The sequence below is a fragment of the Bos grunniens genome, chromosome 27, assembly GCF_055505025.1.
Source record: "Bos grunniens cultivar Pamir isolate PY7600 chromosome 27, Bosgru_T2T1.0, whole genome shotgun sequence".
NCBI lineage: Eukaryota > Metazoa > Chordata > Mammalia > Artiodactyla > Bovidae > Bos > Bos grunniens.
The window spans coordinates 3417665-3437219 of NC_141191.1; the positions used below are offsets into that span (position 1 = coordinate 3417665).

General features: G+C 39.5%; 1 protein-coding gene across 1 annotated transcript in view; it reads right to left on the bottom strand.

Moving 5' to 3' along the window:
• CSMD1 (CUB and Sushi multiple domains 1) overlaps positions 1-19555 on the bottom strand; it is a 2074203-nt gene that overhangs the window by 92935 nt on the left and 1961713 nt on the right. The window contains exon 51 of the mRNA XM_086379826.1: positions 2652-2837. Within this exon, the coding sequence (XP_086235952.1) occupies positions 2652-2837 (186 nt within the window). The remainder of the gene's footprint in view (positions 1-2651; positions 2838-19555) is intronic.

The window sequence follows — 19555 nt, forward strand, 5'->3', positions numbered from 1 at the left end:
AAAAAAAAAAGAAAAAGTCTGTGTTTATACTGAAAGGCATTCTGTCCTACATATATTCAGGAAGAACTGAACTGGCATTATAGTGACAGACTGACTGTGCATGTTCACTTCTCTATCCTGAGGAAGAACAGGCCCCCATGAGAGACACCTTTCAGTTAAGCTAAGGATAAAGCTTCCATGGTTAAAATAAATACCACAGGGACTATGTGTCTGTGACCCCCAATGAGCTGTATTATCTTCAAGCAAAATGATTTCCCTATAGCTTTAAAGAAAACAGAGGTATCCATGTCTACCTGGACATTTTCACTAAAATCAAATATGCACCTAGAGATATTTACAATCCCAAACAGGATGGATTTTATAGGAAACTGAAAATTTTTCTATTAGGTCAGTTTCCTAGTAAAAACAGAAACGAGGAGACAGCATGACATAGACACAGAGATCAACATAACAGAAGAGAGAGCCTGAGACCCTCACATAAACAGAGCTGATTTTTGACAATTGATCAAAAGTCAATACAAATGGAAAAAAGATAGTTTTTCAACAAATGGTGCTGGAACAACTGGAGATCTACATGCAAAAATAAATGCTGGCACCCTCTAGAAAAACTCATTTGAAATGGATCAAACACCCAAATGTAAAGCACACAACTCCTAGAAGATAACACAGGAGAAAATCTATGTGACCTTGATTTTGGGGACAATTTTTTCAGGCACAAGATAAAAGGTATGCTCCATGAAAGAAAGAACTGATCAGCTAAACTTGATTACAATTAAAAACTCTGCAAAAGACACTGTCAAGAGAATGAGAAGACTGGTCATAGACCAGGAGGAAAAATTTGCAAAAGACACATCTGATAAAGGGTTCTTATCCAAAATATACAAAGACCTCTTAAAACTCAACAATAACAACAAAAAATGAATGTTCTGATTAAAAATGTGCAAAAGACCTAATTTGAAACTTCACCAAAGAAGGCAGACAGATGGCAAATAAATGTGTAAAAAGATGCTCTACATCATATGTCATCAGGGAGATGCAAATTAGAACAAGGGTGTACCAGCACACACATACGGGAACTGTCAAAACCCCAGCACTGACAGCATCAGATGCTGGTGAGGGTGTGGAGCAACAGGAAGTCTCATTCATTGCCAGTGGAAATGCAAAAGGTACAGTCACCTTGGAGGACATGTGGTGGTTTCTTACAAAGCTGAACATACTCTTATCATGTGATCCAGCAATCATGCTCCCTTACAATTATGCAAAGGAGTTGAAAATTTATGTCTACACAAAGCCTTGCACACAGAGGTATATAGCAGCTGTATTCATAATTGCCAACATTTGTAAGCAACCAAGATACCCTTTGGTAGTTGAATGGATAAATATACTGTGGTCCATCCAGACAGTGGAATTTTATTTTGCTAAAAAGAAATGAGCCATTGAGTCATGAAAAGACATGGAGGAATCTTAAAGGCATATTACTGAGTGAAAGAAGCCAGTCTGCAAAGGCTACTGACTGATTCCAAACTCTACGACATTCTGGAAATGGCAAGACTATGGAGATAGCAAAAAGGTCAGTGGGGGCCTTTTTACTATTCTCATTGAGGGATGAGGATTGTCTCAGTGGTGCCTTCCTGACTTTCTGAAAATGCAACGATTATTTGCAAAAGAGAAAAACATAGGTTAAAATGACAGCAAGGAAAATAAAACCTGTGGAGGGAAGTTGATTATTTTTGTAAACATTTATATGTTCACACCTAGAAAGTTAAAATAATTTTAACATGACCAAAATACTATACATAAAAAAGTCAATAAATTAATTTTATAATTGAAGACTTTTATATAATATCTTAAGAGTAAAAATACTGTATAAGTAGAAATACTATGTAGTTTTCAATTTTTAGAAACTAGGTAGGTAGATTATTTCCAATTTGAAGCTAGTTTAACATAGCTTCAGTGAAAAGTGTGGTACACAGTGTGTGTGTGGGCATGTACAAGTGTGTGTGTGTGTGTGTGTGTGTGTGTGTGTGTGTGTGAACTTTTGTTCTCTTTGGCTGTGTGTTATGGAGTTGATTATTTTTTTTTAAGACTACAGTTTAAGAATGAGTCCAAACTTCTGATTCTTTTAAGAATATCATCATATACTCTTAATAGCTTTCCAGAGAACTCACCCTATTTCACAAATCAGTGATGCATTTATTGAGCATCAATGTGTTACACAGAGCAGGTGATGTACAAATAGACCCAGGCACCACCTTGACACTCAGGGAACTCAGTGAGATGGGAGACGCAGAACAAACTTTGTTGAATTATGTTTTAATACTTTGTGTAGAGTGCTTGATGTCTCAATAACTTCCTGATTGAATCTCTCCAAACTGAACACGGCAGCAAGGCCAGGACTTTCTGTGTACATTTCATGGTCTAGGTGCTGATGGACCCAATGTGATTCCATATGATCCGCCTTCACGACCACAGAGGTTATGTTGATGGTTAGAGTGGCTGATACGGAATAGACTGATGTAATATGACCACAAGCCAGAGACAAAAGCTCATATGCTGAGGGAAAGGATCTTGCACTGTGGAGTACAGAGTTCTCACCCATGTATCTGTTCCTCCTTAAATCTGTGAAGCCAGGCAGAGCATTGGACACTTACGTTTGCATGTGGGGGGCTTCCCCCTGTTGCTCCAAAATCCATCCTCCTGACACACGGCTGTAGCTTGCTGACTAGCATCCAGCTTGAAGCCCTCATTACAATCATAGGTCACTTTACTGTCCAGTGTGAACTCATTCCCTGTAAATGAACCATTTCCTGGGGACTCTGGGATTCCACAGGACACAGCTGAAGAGAAAAAAAACAAAAAACCAAAAAACAAAAAACGACAAGTTCAGGGTTATTCTGACAAGATGCGATGAAATTTTCTTCTTTTCTTTTTCTGTGTCTCATCTTAAAGGTATATAAAAACTGTTAAATATTAGCATTTCTCATGTGTGGCATAAACAGGCACATTTACAAAGTTGTTTCGGTCTTAAGAGTTAATGAGAGACAAAAAATGGGTCAAATACAGTATCTTTAAAATTTATTATTCCAGAAGGTATGTCTGGTGGCTCTCAGATTCATCACATGGACATTATCAGACGGTCATGGTGAAGAGAACAGTGTAATGTGTTATATTTCATTTAATATGAGGAAGGAAGCATAGATTAATATCTTTACCATCACAAATTTATCACCATACTGACTCTTTGGGTTTGAGATTTCATTGGAATCAGAGTTAGGAATAGCTCACCTCAGGTCTTAACCTCCCACAGCTTAAGTCCCCTCACCCGACTCGCCAAAGATTCATTTTACTTAAAGCACAGGAAATTTTGTTTCAAGACAAATATTACCTTAGCTAAGAGCATCAATGCATCCATTGTTATAAAATGTATGAATTTATCAACTATCAGTCAAAAAGCAGGGGCTGCAGAACTAAGGAATTAAGGGAGATACTCAGAACAGAAGGCTCAGTCCTACAGGGATGGACACACAAGCCAGTTTTTTTAAAAAAATTAGTTAATTTATTTCAATTGGAGAATAATTACTTCACAATATTGTGATGATTTTTTCTATACATCAACATGTATCAACCACAAGTATACATGTGTGCCCCCCATTCTGAACCCCCCTCCCACCACCCTAGCCTGAAAGGCTGGGCAAGAAAGTGGTACCAAAGAGGAAGGAATTTTTAACAACTAGTAAGATGAACAAAGAAGTTATTATAAGCACTTCCTTCTTAAGTTTACTAGCTCTGACCCCGACTTATTTACCGTGAGATGAAACAACAAAAACAACTCTGAATTTAAATAAGTTACAGTAAGGAACCCAGGGTTTTCCCAGGTATTGTAAATGATAAAGAATCTGCCTGCCAGTGCAAGAGAGGCAAGAGATGTGGGTTCGATCCCTTGGTTGGGAAGATCTCATGAAGGAGGAAATGGCAACCCACTCCAGTAGTCATACCTGGAGAATCACATAGACAGAGGAGCCTGGTGGGCTACACTTGGTGGGTCCAAAGAGCTGAATACAACTGAGTGAGTGAGCACACGGAATCCGTAGTAATGGAAGGTGATAAGACAGGAATGTCCCCAAATACACATACAACTTAGGAGCACTTGTCAAAGGAAATCTTTGCAATCACTAATTTAAGGATCTTCTTTTATTCAATCAACATCGAAGATGTTATGGGTTTTGAAGCATCATGGATTTTAAATTTAGATCATTTAAAATATTTCCCACATAGCTTCCAATAAGAATACACACCTAGTAAGATAAAGCAGGAACGACTGGTTGAAAAAGTTTATATAAACATATAATTTTATGGGTAAGGAAGAGGGTCAGAAAGATGGAATTATTCACCTGGATTAGCACAGTGACTTTGTTTAAAACCTGGGGCTGGAGAACAGACCTGATTCCCAAGTGAGACCTCCTTCTGCTCTATAGGCACCCAGGTCACCTGCGGCTAAGTCTGAGTTTTTTGGTTGCTGTCTTTGATTTTTTTTTCTGTATCAAGATCTTCAGTAAATGCAATAGGGAGTTATCAGAAGAGTTAAAGAAAATGTAGCACTGATAAGAATCCAAGTTCTAGAAAAATTAAAACTCCAAAGTTTCTCTTATGCTTAAATTTATGATCAGCTATTTCAACAATCTGAAATATATATATATACGTGTGCATGTGTATGAGTGTATATGTACATATGTGTGTGAGTGTGTAGATATATATATATGAGTGTATATGTATATATGTGCATGAGGGTACATGTACATATGTGTGTGGGTGTGTGTGTATGAGTTCAGTTCAGTTCAGTCGCTCAGTCGTGTCCGATTCTTTGCGATCCCATGGACCGCAGCACCCCAGGCTTCCCTGTCCATCACCAATTCCCAGAGCTTGCTCAAACTCATGTCCATTGAGTCAGTGATGCCATACAACCATTTCATCCCCTTTCGTCCCCTTCTCCTCCTGCCTTCAATATTTCCTACCATCAGGGTCGTTTCCAATGATTCAGTTCTTCATATTGGGTGGCCAAAGTATTGGAGTCTCAGTTTCAGCATCAGTCCTTCCAATGAATATTTAGGACTGATTTCCTTTACAATTGACTGGTTTGATCTCTTTGCTGTCCAAGGGACTCTCAAGAGTCTTCTCCAACACCACAGTTCAAAAATATCAATTCTTTGGTGCTCTGCTGCTGCTAAGTCGCTTCAGTCGTGTCAGACTCTGTGCAACCCCATAGGCAGCAGCCCACCAGGCTCCCCCATCCCTGGGATTCTCCAGGCAAGAACACTGGAGTGGGGTTCCATTGCCTTCTCCTCTTTGGTGCTCAGCTTTCTTTATAGTCCCACTCTCACAACCATACAGGACTACTGGAAAAACCATACCTTTGACTAGATGGACTTTTGTTGGCAAAGTAATGACTCTGCTTTTTAATATGCTGTCTAGGTTGATCGTAGGTTTTCTTCCAAGGAGCAAGTGTCTTTTAACTGCATGGCTGCAGTCACCATCTGCAGTGATTTTGGAGCCCAAAAAATAGTCTGTCACTGTTTCCACTGTATCCCCATCTATTTGCCATGAAATGATGGAACCAGATGCCATGATCTTAGTTTTCTGAATGTTGAATTTTAAACCAACTTTTTCACTCTCCTCTTTTACTTCCATCAAGAGACTCTTCAGTTTCTCTACACTTCTGCCATAAGCGTGGTGTCATCTGTATATCTGAGGTTATTGATATTCCTCCCAGCAATCTTGATTCTGGCTTGTGCTTCATCCAGCATGGTATTTTGCATGATGTACTCTGCATATAAGTTAAATGAGCAGGGTGACAATATACAGCCTTGACGTACTCCTTTCCTGATTTGGAACCAGTCTGTTGCTCCATGTCCAGTTCTAACTGTTGCTTCTTAACCTGCATAGATTTCTCAGGAGGCAGGTCATGTGGTCTGGTATTCCCAACTCTTGAAGAATCTTCCACAGTTTGTTCTGAGCCACACAGTCAAAGGCTTTAGCATAGCCAAATAAAGCAGAAGTCGGTGTTTTTCTGGAACTCTTGCTTTTTCTATGATCCAGTGGATGTTGCCAGTTTGATCTCTGGTTTCTCTGCCTTTTCTAAATCCAGCTTGAGCATCCTGAATTTCACAGTTCATGTACTGTGTAAGTCTGGCTTGGAGAATTTTGTGCATTACTTTGCTAGTGTGTGAGATGAGTGGAGTAGTGTGGTAGTTTGAACATTCTTTGGCATTGCCTTTCTTTAGGGTTAGAATGAAATCTGACATTTTCCAGTCCTGTGGTCACTGGTGAGTATTTTAAATTTGCTTGCATATTGAGTGCAGCACTTTCACAGCATCATCTTTCAGGATTTGAAATAGCTCAACTGGAATTCCATCACCTCCACTAGCTTTGTTTGTAGTGATGCTTCCTAAGGTCCACTTGACTTCACATTCCAGGATGTCTGGCTCTAGGTGAGTGATCATACCATCGTGATTATCTGGGTCGTGAAGATCTTTTTTGTATAGTTCTTCGGTGTATTCTTGTCACCTCTTCTTAATATTTTCTGCTTCTGTTAAGTCCATACCATTTCTGTCCTTTATTGTGCCCATCTTTGCATGAAATGTTCCCTTGGTATCTTTAATTTTCTTGAACAGATCTCTAGTCTTTCCCATTCTTTTGTTTTCCTCTATTTATTTGCACTGATCATTGAGGAAGTCTTTCTTATCTCTCCTTGCTATTCTTTGGAGCTCTGCAGTCAAGTGGGTATATCTTTCCTTTTTCCTTTTCCTTTTGCTTCTCTTCTTTTCTCAGCTGTTTGTAAGGCATCTTCAGACAACCATTTTGCCTTTTTGCATTTCTTTTCCTTGGGGATGGTCTAGAGCACTGCCTCCTGTACAATGTCTTGAACCTCCATCCATAGGTCTTCAGGCACTCTGTCTATCAGATCTAATCCCTTGAATCTATTTCTCACTTCCACTGTATAATCGTAAGTTCATACCTGAATGGTCTACTGGTTTCCCCTACTTTCTTCAATTTAAGTCTGAATTTTGCAATTAGGAGTTCATGATCTGAGCCACAGTTGGCTCCCTTTCTTGTTTTTGCTAACTGTATAGAGCTTCTCTATCTTTGGCTGCAAAGAATATAATCAACCTGATTTTGGAATTGACCATCTGGTGATGTCCATGTGTAGAGTTGTTTCTTGAGTTGTTGGAAGAGAGTATTTGCTATGACCAGTGCATTCTCTTGGCAAAACTCTGTTATCCTTTGCCCTTCTTCATTTTGTACTCCAAGGCCAAATTTGCCTGTTACTCCAGGTATCTCTTGACTTCCTATTTTGCATTCCAGTCCCCTAAAATGAAAAGAACATCTTTTTTTGGTGTTAGTTCTAGAAGATCTTTTTGGTCTTCATAGAACTGTTCAACTTCAGCTGTTTCAGCATTACTGATTGGGGCATGGACTCAGATTACTGTGATATTGAATGGTTTGTCCTGGAAATGAACAGAGATCATTCTGTCATTTTTGAGATTGCACCCAAGAACTGCATTTTGGAATAAGACCCAATTTCCCCCACAGTCAGTCTCTCCCATCAGGAAGCTTCTGTAAGCTTCTTATCCTTATCCCTCAGAGGGCAGACAGAATGAAAACTACAATCACAGAAAACTAATCAAACTAATTACATGGACCACAGCCTTGTCTAACTCAATGAAACTATGAGCCATGCTGTGTAGGGCCACCCAAGACAGATGGGTCAAGGTGGAGAGTTCTGACAAAATGTGGTCCACTGGAGAAGGGAATGGCAAACCAGTTCAGTACTCTTGCCTTGAGAGCCCCATGAACAGTATGAAAAGGCAAAAAGATACGACAGTGAAAGATTAACTCCCCAGGTCCGTAGGTGCCCAATATGTTACTGGAGAAGACTGGAGAAATAACTCCAGAAAGAATGAAGACACAGAGCCAAAGCAAAAACCACAGCCAGCTGTGGATGTGATTGGTGATGGAAGTAAAGTCCAATGCTGTAAAGAACAATGCTGTTAAACGTTACTGCATAGGAACCTGAAATGTTAGGCCCATGAATCAAGGTAAATTGGAAGTGGTCAAAAAGGAGGTGGCAAGAATCAACATCAACATTTTAGGAATCAATGAACTAAAATGGACTGGAATGGGCAAATCTAACTCAGATGACCATTATATACACTACTGTGGGCAAGAATCCCTTAGAAGAAATGGAGTAGCCCTCATAGTATGTATTATTATGTATGTATACATATGTGTGTATATGAGTGCATATGTGTATATATATATAAGTATCTGTGTATACATGTATTTGAGTGTGTGTATTTCTGTGTGTGAGTGTATATATATATGTGTGTGTGTGTGTGTGTGCTAGGTCACTTCAGTCATGCCTTCTCTGTGACACTATAGACTGTAGCCCACCAGGCTCTTCTGTCCATGGGGTTCAAAAATACTGGAGTGGGTTTCCATGTCCTCCTCCAGGGGATATTCCCAACTCAGGGACTGAACTCACACCTCTTACGTCTCCTGCACTGGCAGGCAGGTTCTTTACCACTAGTGCCCCCTGAGAAGCCCTGTATATGTGTCTCTATGAATGCATATGTGTATATATATGTGTGTGTGTGTGTGTGTATATATATGAGGCATAATAAAAATTTGCAGATGGAAAACAAAAAAAAAACATAGACATATGGACATCATTTTGAACAAAGTATTGAAAATAATGAAATTATAACCTTGGCTTTCTGAAGCCATTCCTTTGTCGAGGCAATGTATCAGTGGGAAGGCTGCTAAGTATTTTGCACAATATTCAGCTTAATTTACTAAATGCAGTAAATGCCCTTTATGATCCTGCTCTCAGACTATTGCCAATATCTTATTTTCTTGCCATTTTCTCTGAGATTTCACTCCAGTAATCATTTGTTCATTCTCACAAACCTTAATTTCTCTGCCACTTGCTGAAGCATGCCCAGTGGCTCACTTCCCTACAATTCTCATTTGGGGAGAATACTGATTGGAATGACATTTCTCTGGCAGGTTAAATGGGGAAGAAGACATTCTACAAGCATGTTTGAAGCCCTAACTTGAAAGGATTAAGACCCAAGAGGGCAAAGCAGTAAAGCTTTGTAACTACTTCTGTTAAATCTGGAAGCTTTCGGCACAAGTGAGCCCTGATTCCCAGGACTTAACAAGACCCGCTTCATGTTGTCTGATAAACAAATGGGGATCTTTCTTTGGCCTCGTGCTGTAGGTTTTAGACCTCAGGGTGTCCTAACATCAGGCTATTTGGCAGAGCTTAAAATAGAGGTTGGCATTGTACTGAAAATGGAATTCTTACACTTCTGATTCAATGAAGAATAGATGGAACAATTATCACAGCCTTATAAATGTATGCTTATGAGATGAAGGCAGTTTTCTGCTAAAATCTAGTATGCATCCATTTATTCATTCTGGAAATTTTGCATGATAATAACACGACAGATATTCCTTAGGTCACTTTTTAAACATCAATTAGCTAAATGTATGCAACTCACAAAACCTGGAGAACTTTCTTACTTTTGGTCTAACTAAAGGGAATAAAATTCCTTGTGCTTTATATTTGTTTTTTTTGTTTTATTGTACTAATATAGCATTATATTGCCTGGCAACTCAGACCAACAATCTCATACTCATGTCATAAAATTTATCTTCTGTCTGAGATCAGAGGTTTTAAAGTCAGACGTCTGAATCAGCTCCAGCCTCTGGCATTCAGCAGCTCCATGACCTGAGTTACCCAGTAACTTGTCCCGTTGCTCTCAGGTTAATAATGCTCACCCCAAAGGTAATTGTGATGACAGTATGAAGTAATGTGCACAAGACCATTAGCACTGTATTGACACCATGTAGGCTCTCAGTAAATGACAGTGTATTACTGTTACATGCATGTGTCTTTAAACACACACATAATTTATCCTTATTTATTTTGTAAATAAAGATATGAATTGCAAGGAACAACTCCTTTAAGTATGTTTGTTAAAGAGAGCAAAGACAAAATCAGAAGGGAGCCAATTTACTTCTATTATATATCTCATGAGTGAGCTGACATTTTGGTTTCAAATAAATAGAAGTGACACTTGAGTTTCCAGTGTTGCAGGCTCTTTTAACAGCACAAGGCCCATTTGGCTTTATTTTCTTTTCATATTTAAGGCCATACAAAGAGCAATTTTTCTTGTCTCTGCAAGTTTCAAGCACTTATTGGACTGTTTCCTACTTCTTTCAAATGCTTGTGCTCTGTAATTTACACTGGCTCCTTTCTGGAGCTGCTCAAGCTTTAACACCTCCCCATTTGCTTTGTTTTTATTTTTATTTCTTTTCTTTTTTCTTTGTTTCCCCTTAAAAAGCTCAGTGATTGCTGGACTTGGACTATGGCCTTAGACTTGGAATTCTCATATCTTGATTTCCACTCCATTCTACTCAATGTCCAGAGGAGCTCTACCCACATCTGAGGTCACCACTGACCCTCACGGAGCTGCTAGACAAACTCCAGGCCTCAGTAAACTGCTCCACTGGTAAGTGGGAAAGTCAAATGAGATCCTCTGATTCACCCCTTTCCTCCTACTGCTCTCATTTGGTTGACCAGCAATCACTGTCTAAATATTTAAAAATTTGCTTCATACTGGTGGCCTTCTCACTGCCTATCACCAATTTCCTAGTGCACATCCCCATGACCTCAAAACGGTCTACCCTCCCATTATCTGGACCCCACTCGTAGGGCTAGGGCAAACCGAAAGGAAGGGCCACCCATAATAGGGAAGAGAAAGAGTGTCCAGAAGCAGGGTTTCCTCTGGCCTGGTTTAGATAAGTAGCATGGTAGGTAATGGTCCTTGCCTGGTGGTTCAGACGGTAAAGAATCTGATTGCATTCTGGGAGACCTGGATTTGATTTCTGGGTTGGGAAGATCCCCTGGAGAAAGGCATGGCAACCCACTCCAGTATTCTTGCCTGGAAAATCCCCATGGAAAGAGGAACCTGGCAGGCTATAGTCCATGGGGTGGCAAAGAGTTGGATACAACTGAGCAACTTTCACGTCACTTCACTTCATGGTAGGTAATGGGCTTCCCAGGTGGCGCTAGTGGTAAAGAACCTGCCTGCCAGTGCAGGAAACACAAGAGACTTGGGTTCCTGGGTTGGGAAGATCCTCTGGAAGAGGACATGGCAACCCACTCCAGAGTTCTTGCCTAGAGAATGCCATGGACAGAGGAGCCCAGGGGGCTACAGTCCACAGGGGTGCAAAAAGTCAGACATGACTGAGCATGCACACGTGCTAGTAGGTAATAAGGTCTGAAACAGGGCACCCAGGAGGTAATAGCACAGGTATCCCAGTCATAACCAAAAACACTGAGCTGACCATCAAATAAGACTAAAGCATCACCATGTGTTTTTTGGATTATTTTTCCCAACTGCTCCCTTGTCTGTGCCTATTTAAGTCCAGGATAGTAGGTGGTTTCATGCATGTGTATCACTTTGATTGGCAGTATTACTGAATGGAATAGTCTTCTATTAAAAAAAAAAAACACTTTGGCAAGTGTTTATCTGAAGTCTTGCTTGCCAAAAATGGACACGGGGATGCACTTTCTGCAGCTTTCTGTGTAGCTTGGATACAGCCTTCTTAAAATTACTAGTAACTCCCTGGTGGCTCAGATGGTAAAGAATTTGCTTACCTAGGTAGGAGACCTGGGTTCAGTCCTTGGGTGGGGAAGATACCCTGAAGGAGGGAATGGCTACCCACTCCAGTATTCTTCCCTGGATAATTCCATGGACAGAGTAGCCTGGTGGGTTATGCTCCATGGGGTTATAAAGAGTCAGACACCACTAAGCCCAGCGCACAAACACACACACAGTCTCAGAGGAACAATGGTTTAGGTCACCCTAAATGCTTTTCTTTTCCCCCAGGGGTTTCAAAAAGGCTGACATTTAAGTCCCTTTCCAGCTGATGAGTGCCCTTGCAAGCCTGAGGTTTATGCACCCAAAAGCCTGAAGCTTCAGCAGCACAGAAACCCACTCTCTATTCAGAAGGACTTATGTGCTCCTAGCTTCTCATCTGAATGTTCCCTGAAAGGGACATGTTGAGCTAGATCTGGAAATGTTTGAGGAAAGACAGATGCATTGTGGGCAGTTTTCTTCCCACTCACCCTGTGCTGACTGGGGATTCTGTTCCAGCTTTAAATGAGACTATGGCAGATCTGCAAGTGCAAGAGAAGGTCTGCCAAGCTTACTGGAGCGCATGTTAGTGCAACCATTAACGATAACAGTTTATTACAAAAGAAAACAAAGAGAAAAATACAAAGCAGTCTAAGAAGCCTGCAGACCAGACAGAGAAACACTGTCACTGATAAACAAGACAATGTACCCCCACATATGAAGCTTTGTTTTTGTTACAAGCCGATACTTGGACTTCCTCCCAAGCTGCTCTCTGTACAGACAAATGCTTTTAAAGCAAAATCTTGGGGCAGTCTCACTGTTAACAATTTATGAAAAATGATCAATCTTTGGATCAATGGTTTTTGGGTTTCATCCCTGAATTTGTAACCTATGATCTGTGTGTCCCAAAGTGTATACCTTAGCAATCTTTGATATCAATTCCCTCATTTGTATAAAAAAGGGCAAACTCAAAGTCCTTTTAGAGAAATTTAAAATCTACAAAGCAGTACCAAGATGGCAGAGGAATAGGACAGGGAGACCACTTTATCCCCCACAAATTCATCAAAAGATAATTTAGCAACTTCCACAAGATAATTGCTGAACATTGGTGGAGGACACCAGGCACCCAGTAAGGCAGCCCAATCTCTTCAAAAGGAGGTAGGGTAAAATATAAAAGATGAAAGCAGAGACAGAAGATTGAGGGATGGAGACTCATCCTGGGGAGGGATTAGTGAAGAAGAAGTTTCTGTACAATAGAAAACCCTCTCACAGGCGTGTCTATGGGGAGCTTTGGAATCTCAGAGGGCAACATAAAAGGGAAACTATATTAAAAAAACCCTACCATGTGCCTAACTACAACTGCCAGCAGAGAAGTGGCCTAGACGCTTCGCGTCCACCAACAGGGAGTAGGGGCTGGACAGGGAGTCAAGGCCTGCATCGTCAGATTGTTGGTCCTTAGGGTAAGGACTGGGTTGAATGAGGGAGCTAATGTGACATAGCAACCCAAACAATAGGATCACCAAAAAAAAAAAAAAAAAAAACGGAGAGCAAACCGGCTGCCATTTAGGGCCTTCCCTCCCCGGAGGCAGAAAGGCAGGTTTGCTACAGCCAGAGCTGGAAGGCAAGGAGCTGCTGCAATCGAAGCCCCAGAGACCATATCTTCCAGCAAACTCTGAGTGGGCTGCCAGTTGCTAAACACATCTTCCTGGGATCCTGGGCAGTTCACATCTGCCAGGAGTGTCACAGCCTGAGATCAGCTCCCCATAGGAGACACATGGCACACCTGAGACTGTGCCTGTGCGGTGCACCTGGGAAGCCCAACGGCCAGGAGCAGGGAGGTGCATAAGATACATGGCCTACCTGGGACAGTGCACTCACCAAGCACCCAGTCACCTGAATGGCTTGGGCCTGGGAAGGGCACAAAATGCACAGCCCATCTGGGTCTTGCAGAGCACCCTGGAGCCTGAGCACTATAGACCTGGGAAGTACATGCTGCCTTGGCTGTGTCAAACCCACTGTCAAACCCATCCACTGTGAGCGCTCCCCACGTGTGCTAGCGGTATTGATTTTCAGTGTCCCTCCCTCTCCACAGCACAACTGAACAAGGGAGCCTAAATAAGTGGCCACTGTCACCCCCTGATGTCAGGGTAGAAATTAAGACACTGAAGAGAACTGCAAACAGAGAAAGCCAAAATAAATAAAGAAGAGGGAACCACCCCCAAAGTGATAGATGAAACAGATTAAAACCCTGCAGTTAATGCTGAGACTGTGCATTTGAGGGGCAACCATTGACCTTGAAAACAAGTGGAAGCAGGAACAAGGGACTGCCTGACACTGAATTGTCCCCATACCACCAACAGCAGCTCCGGAGAAACTCCTAGATATATTTTTACTATTATCATTTCTTAATTAAAAAAAAAATTAGTTCTTTAATACTCTTTAACTTTCATTTTTATAACCAACTGTTACCTTTCAAAAAACCCCCTATTTTTTAAAAAACAAATTTCATATACACTTTTTAAATTTTGGTGATCAATTTTGTTTTGCACATTTTATATTGTATTTTTGGTAGTCTAACCTCTATTATAGGTTTTTAATCTTTGCTTTTTCTTATTTGTTATCAATTTTTTACCTTTAAGAATCTAATCTTCAATATCCATTTGCATTTAGGTATTTGATTACTGGTTTGATTGCTCTCTCCCCTTTTGACTCTCTCTTTTCTCCTCCTGGTCACCTCTATCCCCCTCCTCCCTCTTCTCTTCTCTATATAACTCTGTGAATCTCTTTGGGTGTTTCTGGCTGTGAAGAGTTGTTTCACCATTAACCTAGGGGTTTATCTTCTGAGCTGTATGGATGAAGAAATCTTGAGGCTACCATAAGAGAAGGACCAAAAGCCAGAGGCAGGAGGCTTAACTTCAGAACTTTAGAACAATACAGAACTCCTGATTCCTGGGAACATTAATAGACAACAGCTCACTCAAGAGTCTCCATACCTACACTGAAACCAAGCTCCACTGAAGAGCCAACAAGTTCTAGCACAAGACACACCACGATAATTATCCAGCAAAACAGAAACAAAAACCTGAAAATTAAAAGATGGGCTGCCCAAAGCCATGCCAAGCACACAGACACCCCAAGACTCACTACTGGACACTTCACTGCACTCCAGAGAGAAAAGATCCAGCTCTACCCACCAGAACACAGACACAAGTTCCCCCAACCAGGGAACCTTGACAAGCCACTGGTCCAACTCTACCCACAAGGAACAGACTCCACAATTAAAAGGAACCATGAACTTCCAGCCTGCAGAAAGGGCAACCCAAACACAGCAATCTAAACAAAAGGAAAAGGCAGAGAAATATTCAGCAGGTGAATAAGCATGATAAAAACCCACCAAACCAAACCAAAAGAGGGGGAGGAATAGGGATTCTACCTGAAAAAGAATTCAGAATAATGATAGGAAAGATTATCCAAAATCTTGAAAACAAAATGGAGTTATAGATAAATAGACTAGAGACAAGGATTGAGAAGATGCAAGAAATGTTTAACAAGGACCTAGAAGAAATAAAGAAGAGTCAATCAATAATGGGAACAATGCAATAACTGAGGTTAAAAGCACTCTGGAGGGAAGCAACAGTAGAATAACTGAGGCAGAAGAAAGGATAAGTGAGGTAGATGATAGAATGGTGGAAATAAATGAAGCAGAAAGGAAAAAATAAAAAGGAATTAAAAGAAATGAAGACAACCCCAGAGATCTCTGGAGCAATGCTAAACACCAAAACATTTGAATCATAGGTGTCCCAGAAGAAGAAGACAAAAAGAAAGGAGATGAGAAAATACTTGAGGAGATAATAGTTGAAAACTTCCCTAAAATGGGTAAGGAAATAGCCATTCAAGTCCAAGAAACCCAAAGAATCCTAAACAGGATAAACCCAAGGCAAAGGACCCCAAGACACATATTAATCAAACTAACAAAAATTAAACACAAAGAGAAAATATTAAAAGCAGCAAGGGAAAAACAACAAGTAACACACAAGAGGATCCCCATAAGGATACCAGCTGATCTTTCAATAGAAACTCTTCATGCCAGAAGAGAATGGCAGGACATAATTAAAGTGATGAAAGAGAAAAAACTACAACCACCATTACTATACCCAGCAAGGATCTCATTCATATATGAAGAAAAAATCAAAAGTTTTTCAGACAAGCAAAAGCTGAGAGAATTCAGCACCACCAAACCAGCTCCAAAGAAGATGCTAAAGGATCTTCTTTAGACAGGAAACACAGAAAAGGTTTATGAAATCGAACACAAAACAACAAAGTAAATGGTAATGGGATCATACTTTTCAGTGATTATCTTAAATGTAAATGGGTTAAATTCTCCATCCAAAAGACACAGACTGGCCAAATGATACAAAAACAAGACCCATATACACTGAGGTGGGTCTTGACAAGAGACCCACTTTAATACTTGGGACACATACAAACTGATAGTGAGGGGCTAGAAAAAGATATTTCATGCAAATGGAGACCAAAAGAAAGCAGGTGTAGCAATACTCATATCAGATAAATAGACTTTGAAATAAAGCCCATGATAAGAGACAAAGAAGGACACTACATATTGATCACAGGATCAATCCAAGAAGAAGATGTAACAATTATAAGTACATATGCACCCAATATAGGAGCACCTCATTATATACAGCAAATGCTACCAAGTATGAAAGGGGTAATTAAAAGTAACACAATAATAGCGGGGGACTTTAATATCCCACTCACACCTAAGGACAGATTAACCAAGCAGAAAAGTAGCAAGGAAACACAAGCTTTAAGAGATACAATGGATCAGTTAGACCTAATTGATATTTACAGGGCATTTCACTCCAAAAAAATGGAATTCACTCTTTTTTCAAGGAACCCTTTGCACAAGGAACATTCTCCAGGATAGATCACATACTAGGCCATACATCTAGCCTTAGTAAATTAAAAAAAATTGAAATCATTCCAAGCATCTTTCCTGATCACAATGTGGTAATATTAGATGTAAACTACAGGGAAAAAAATACAAAAAGCACAAACATATGGAGGATAAACAACATGCTTCTGAATAACCAACAGATAAGAGAAGAAATCAAAAAGGAAATCAAAATATGCACAGAAACAAAAAAAACTGAAAACACGACAACCCAAAGCCTATGGGACTCGGTGAGAGCAGTGCTATGAGGGAGGGTCATAGCAGTACAAGCCTACCTCAAGAAACAAGAAAACATCAAACAAACTACTTAACTTTACACCTAAAGCAACTAGAAAAAGAAGAACAGAAGAACCCTACGTTTAGTAGAAGGAAAGAAATCATAAAAATCAGAGCAGAAATAAATGGAAAAGAGATTATGGAGTCTACAGCAAAGATCAGCAAAACTAATAGCTGCTTCTTTGAGAAGATAAGTAAAATACACAAACCATTAGTAGACTCATCAAGAAAAAAAGGGAGAAGAATCAAACCAATAAAATTAGAAATGAAAATGGAGAAATCACAGCAGACAACACAGAAATACAAAAGATCATGAGAGACTAATATGAGCAATTACATGCCAATAAAACAGACAACTTGGAAGAAATGGATGAATTCTTAGAAAAGTATAACCTTCCAAAACTGATCCTGGAATAAATAGAAAATCTTAACAGACCCATCACAAGCACTGAAATTGAAACTATAGTCAAAAATCTTCCAACAAACAATAGCCCAGGACCAGATGGCTTCAGAGGTGAATTCTACCAAAAATTTAAAGATGAGCTAACACCTATCGCACTTAAACTTTTCCAGAAAATTGCAGATGAAGGTAAATTCCCAAACTCATTCTATGAGGTGACCATCACCCTAATACCAAAACCAGAAAAAAGAAGCCACCAAAAAAAACTACAGGTCAATATCACTGATGAACATAGATGCCAAAATTCTCAACAAAATTCTTGCAGAGTCCAACAACATATTAAAAAGATCATACTTCATGACCAAGTGAGATTTATGCTAGGGATGCAAGGATTCTTCAATATTCACAAATCAATCAATGTGATACACCACATTAACAAATTGAAAGATAAAAACCATATGATTATCTCAATAGATGCATAGAAAGACTCTGACAAAATTCAGTACTCATTAATGATAAAAAATCTCTACAGAAAGCAGGCATAGAAGGAACATAGCTCAACATAATAAAAAACCATGTATGATAAACCCACAGCAAAAATTATCCTCAATGGCAAAAAAATTGAAAGCATTTCCTCTAAAATCAGGAACAAGACAAAGGTGTCTGGTCTCACCACTACTATTCAACATAGATTTGGAAGTCCTATTCACAGCAATCAGAAAAGAAAAAGAAAGAAAAGGAATCCAGATTGGAAAAGGAGAGCAAAACTCTTACTGTTTGCAGATGACAGGATCCTCTACAAAGAAAACCCTAAAGACACCACAAAGTTGCAGGATACAAAATTAAAACATAGAAATTCCTTGCATTCCTATACACTAACAATGAGAAAACAGAAAGAAAAATTAAGGAAACAAGTGCATTCACCACTGCATTGAAAAAAATACAATACTTAGGAATAAATTTACCTAAAGAAACAAAAGACATATATAGAAAACTATAAAACACTGATGAAATAAATCAAAGATGACACAAAGAGATGGAGAAATATGTTCACGGATTGGAAGAATCAATATAGTAAAAATGAGTATACTACCCAAAGCAATCTATAGATTCAATGGAATCTCTATCAAACTACCAATGGTATTTTTCACAGAACTAGAACAAATAATTTCACAATTTCTATGGAATGACAAAAAACCTCAAATAGCCAAAGCAATTTTGAGAAAGAAGAATAGAACTGGAGGAATCTACCTGCCTGACTTCAGACTATACTACAAAGCTACAGTCATCAAGATATTATGGTACTGGCACAAAGAAAAATATAGATCAATGGAACAAAATAGAAAGTCCAGAGGTAAGGCCACATACCTATGGACACTTTGTCTTTGACAAAGGAGGAAAAAATATACATTGGAGAAAAAAATCATCTCTTTGACTAGTGGTGTTGCAAAAACTGGTCAACCACATGTAAAAGAAGCAAACTAGAACACTTTCTAACACCATATACAAAATAAACTAAAAATGGATTAAAGATCTAAATATAAGGCCAGAAACTATAAAACTCTCAGAGGAAAACATGGGTAGAACCCTCTCTGACATAAATCACAGCAAGATCCTCTATGACACACCTTCCATAATAATGGAAATAAAAGCAAAAATAAACAAATGAGACCTAATTAAACTTAAAAGCTTTTACAGAGGCATGAAGGAGGGCACTTAAAGCCAGAGTTCTGGAACAGCCAAGAGGGATGGGGTGGGGAGATAGGTGGGGTGGCTCAGGATGGGGAAACAGATGTGCACCCATGGGTGGTTCATGTTAATTTATGGCAAAAAACACAATAGTATAAAGAAATTATTCTACAATTAAAATAAATCAATATATTAAAAAAAATCTACAAAGTGCTTTGCTCTTTAAGTGAAGTTCATTTCCGAATGAGAATGGGACTCACCCATAAATTGAACATGATCATATCTATCCATTGAATTATTCAGCTTATCTACTATGCCACTGTCTGTTTTACAATTGGTATAAGGCCTGGCGTGCTGCGATTCATGGGGTTGCAAAGAGTCAGACACGACTGAGCGACTGAACTGAACTGAACATTTATTGTAACCATGGATATGTTAAGACTTAAGTCTGCCATTTTAGTTTTGTTTCTGTTTTCTTTTTCAGCCTTCCTGTCAGTTACTTGAACATTT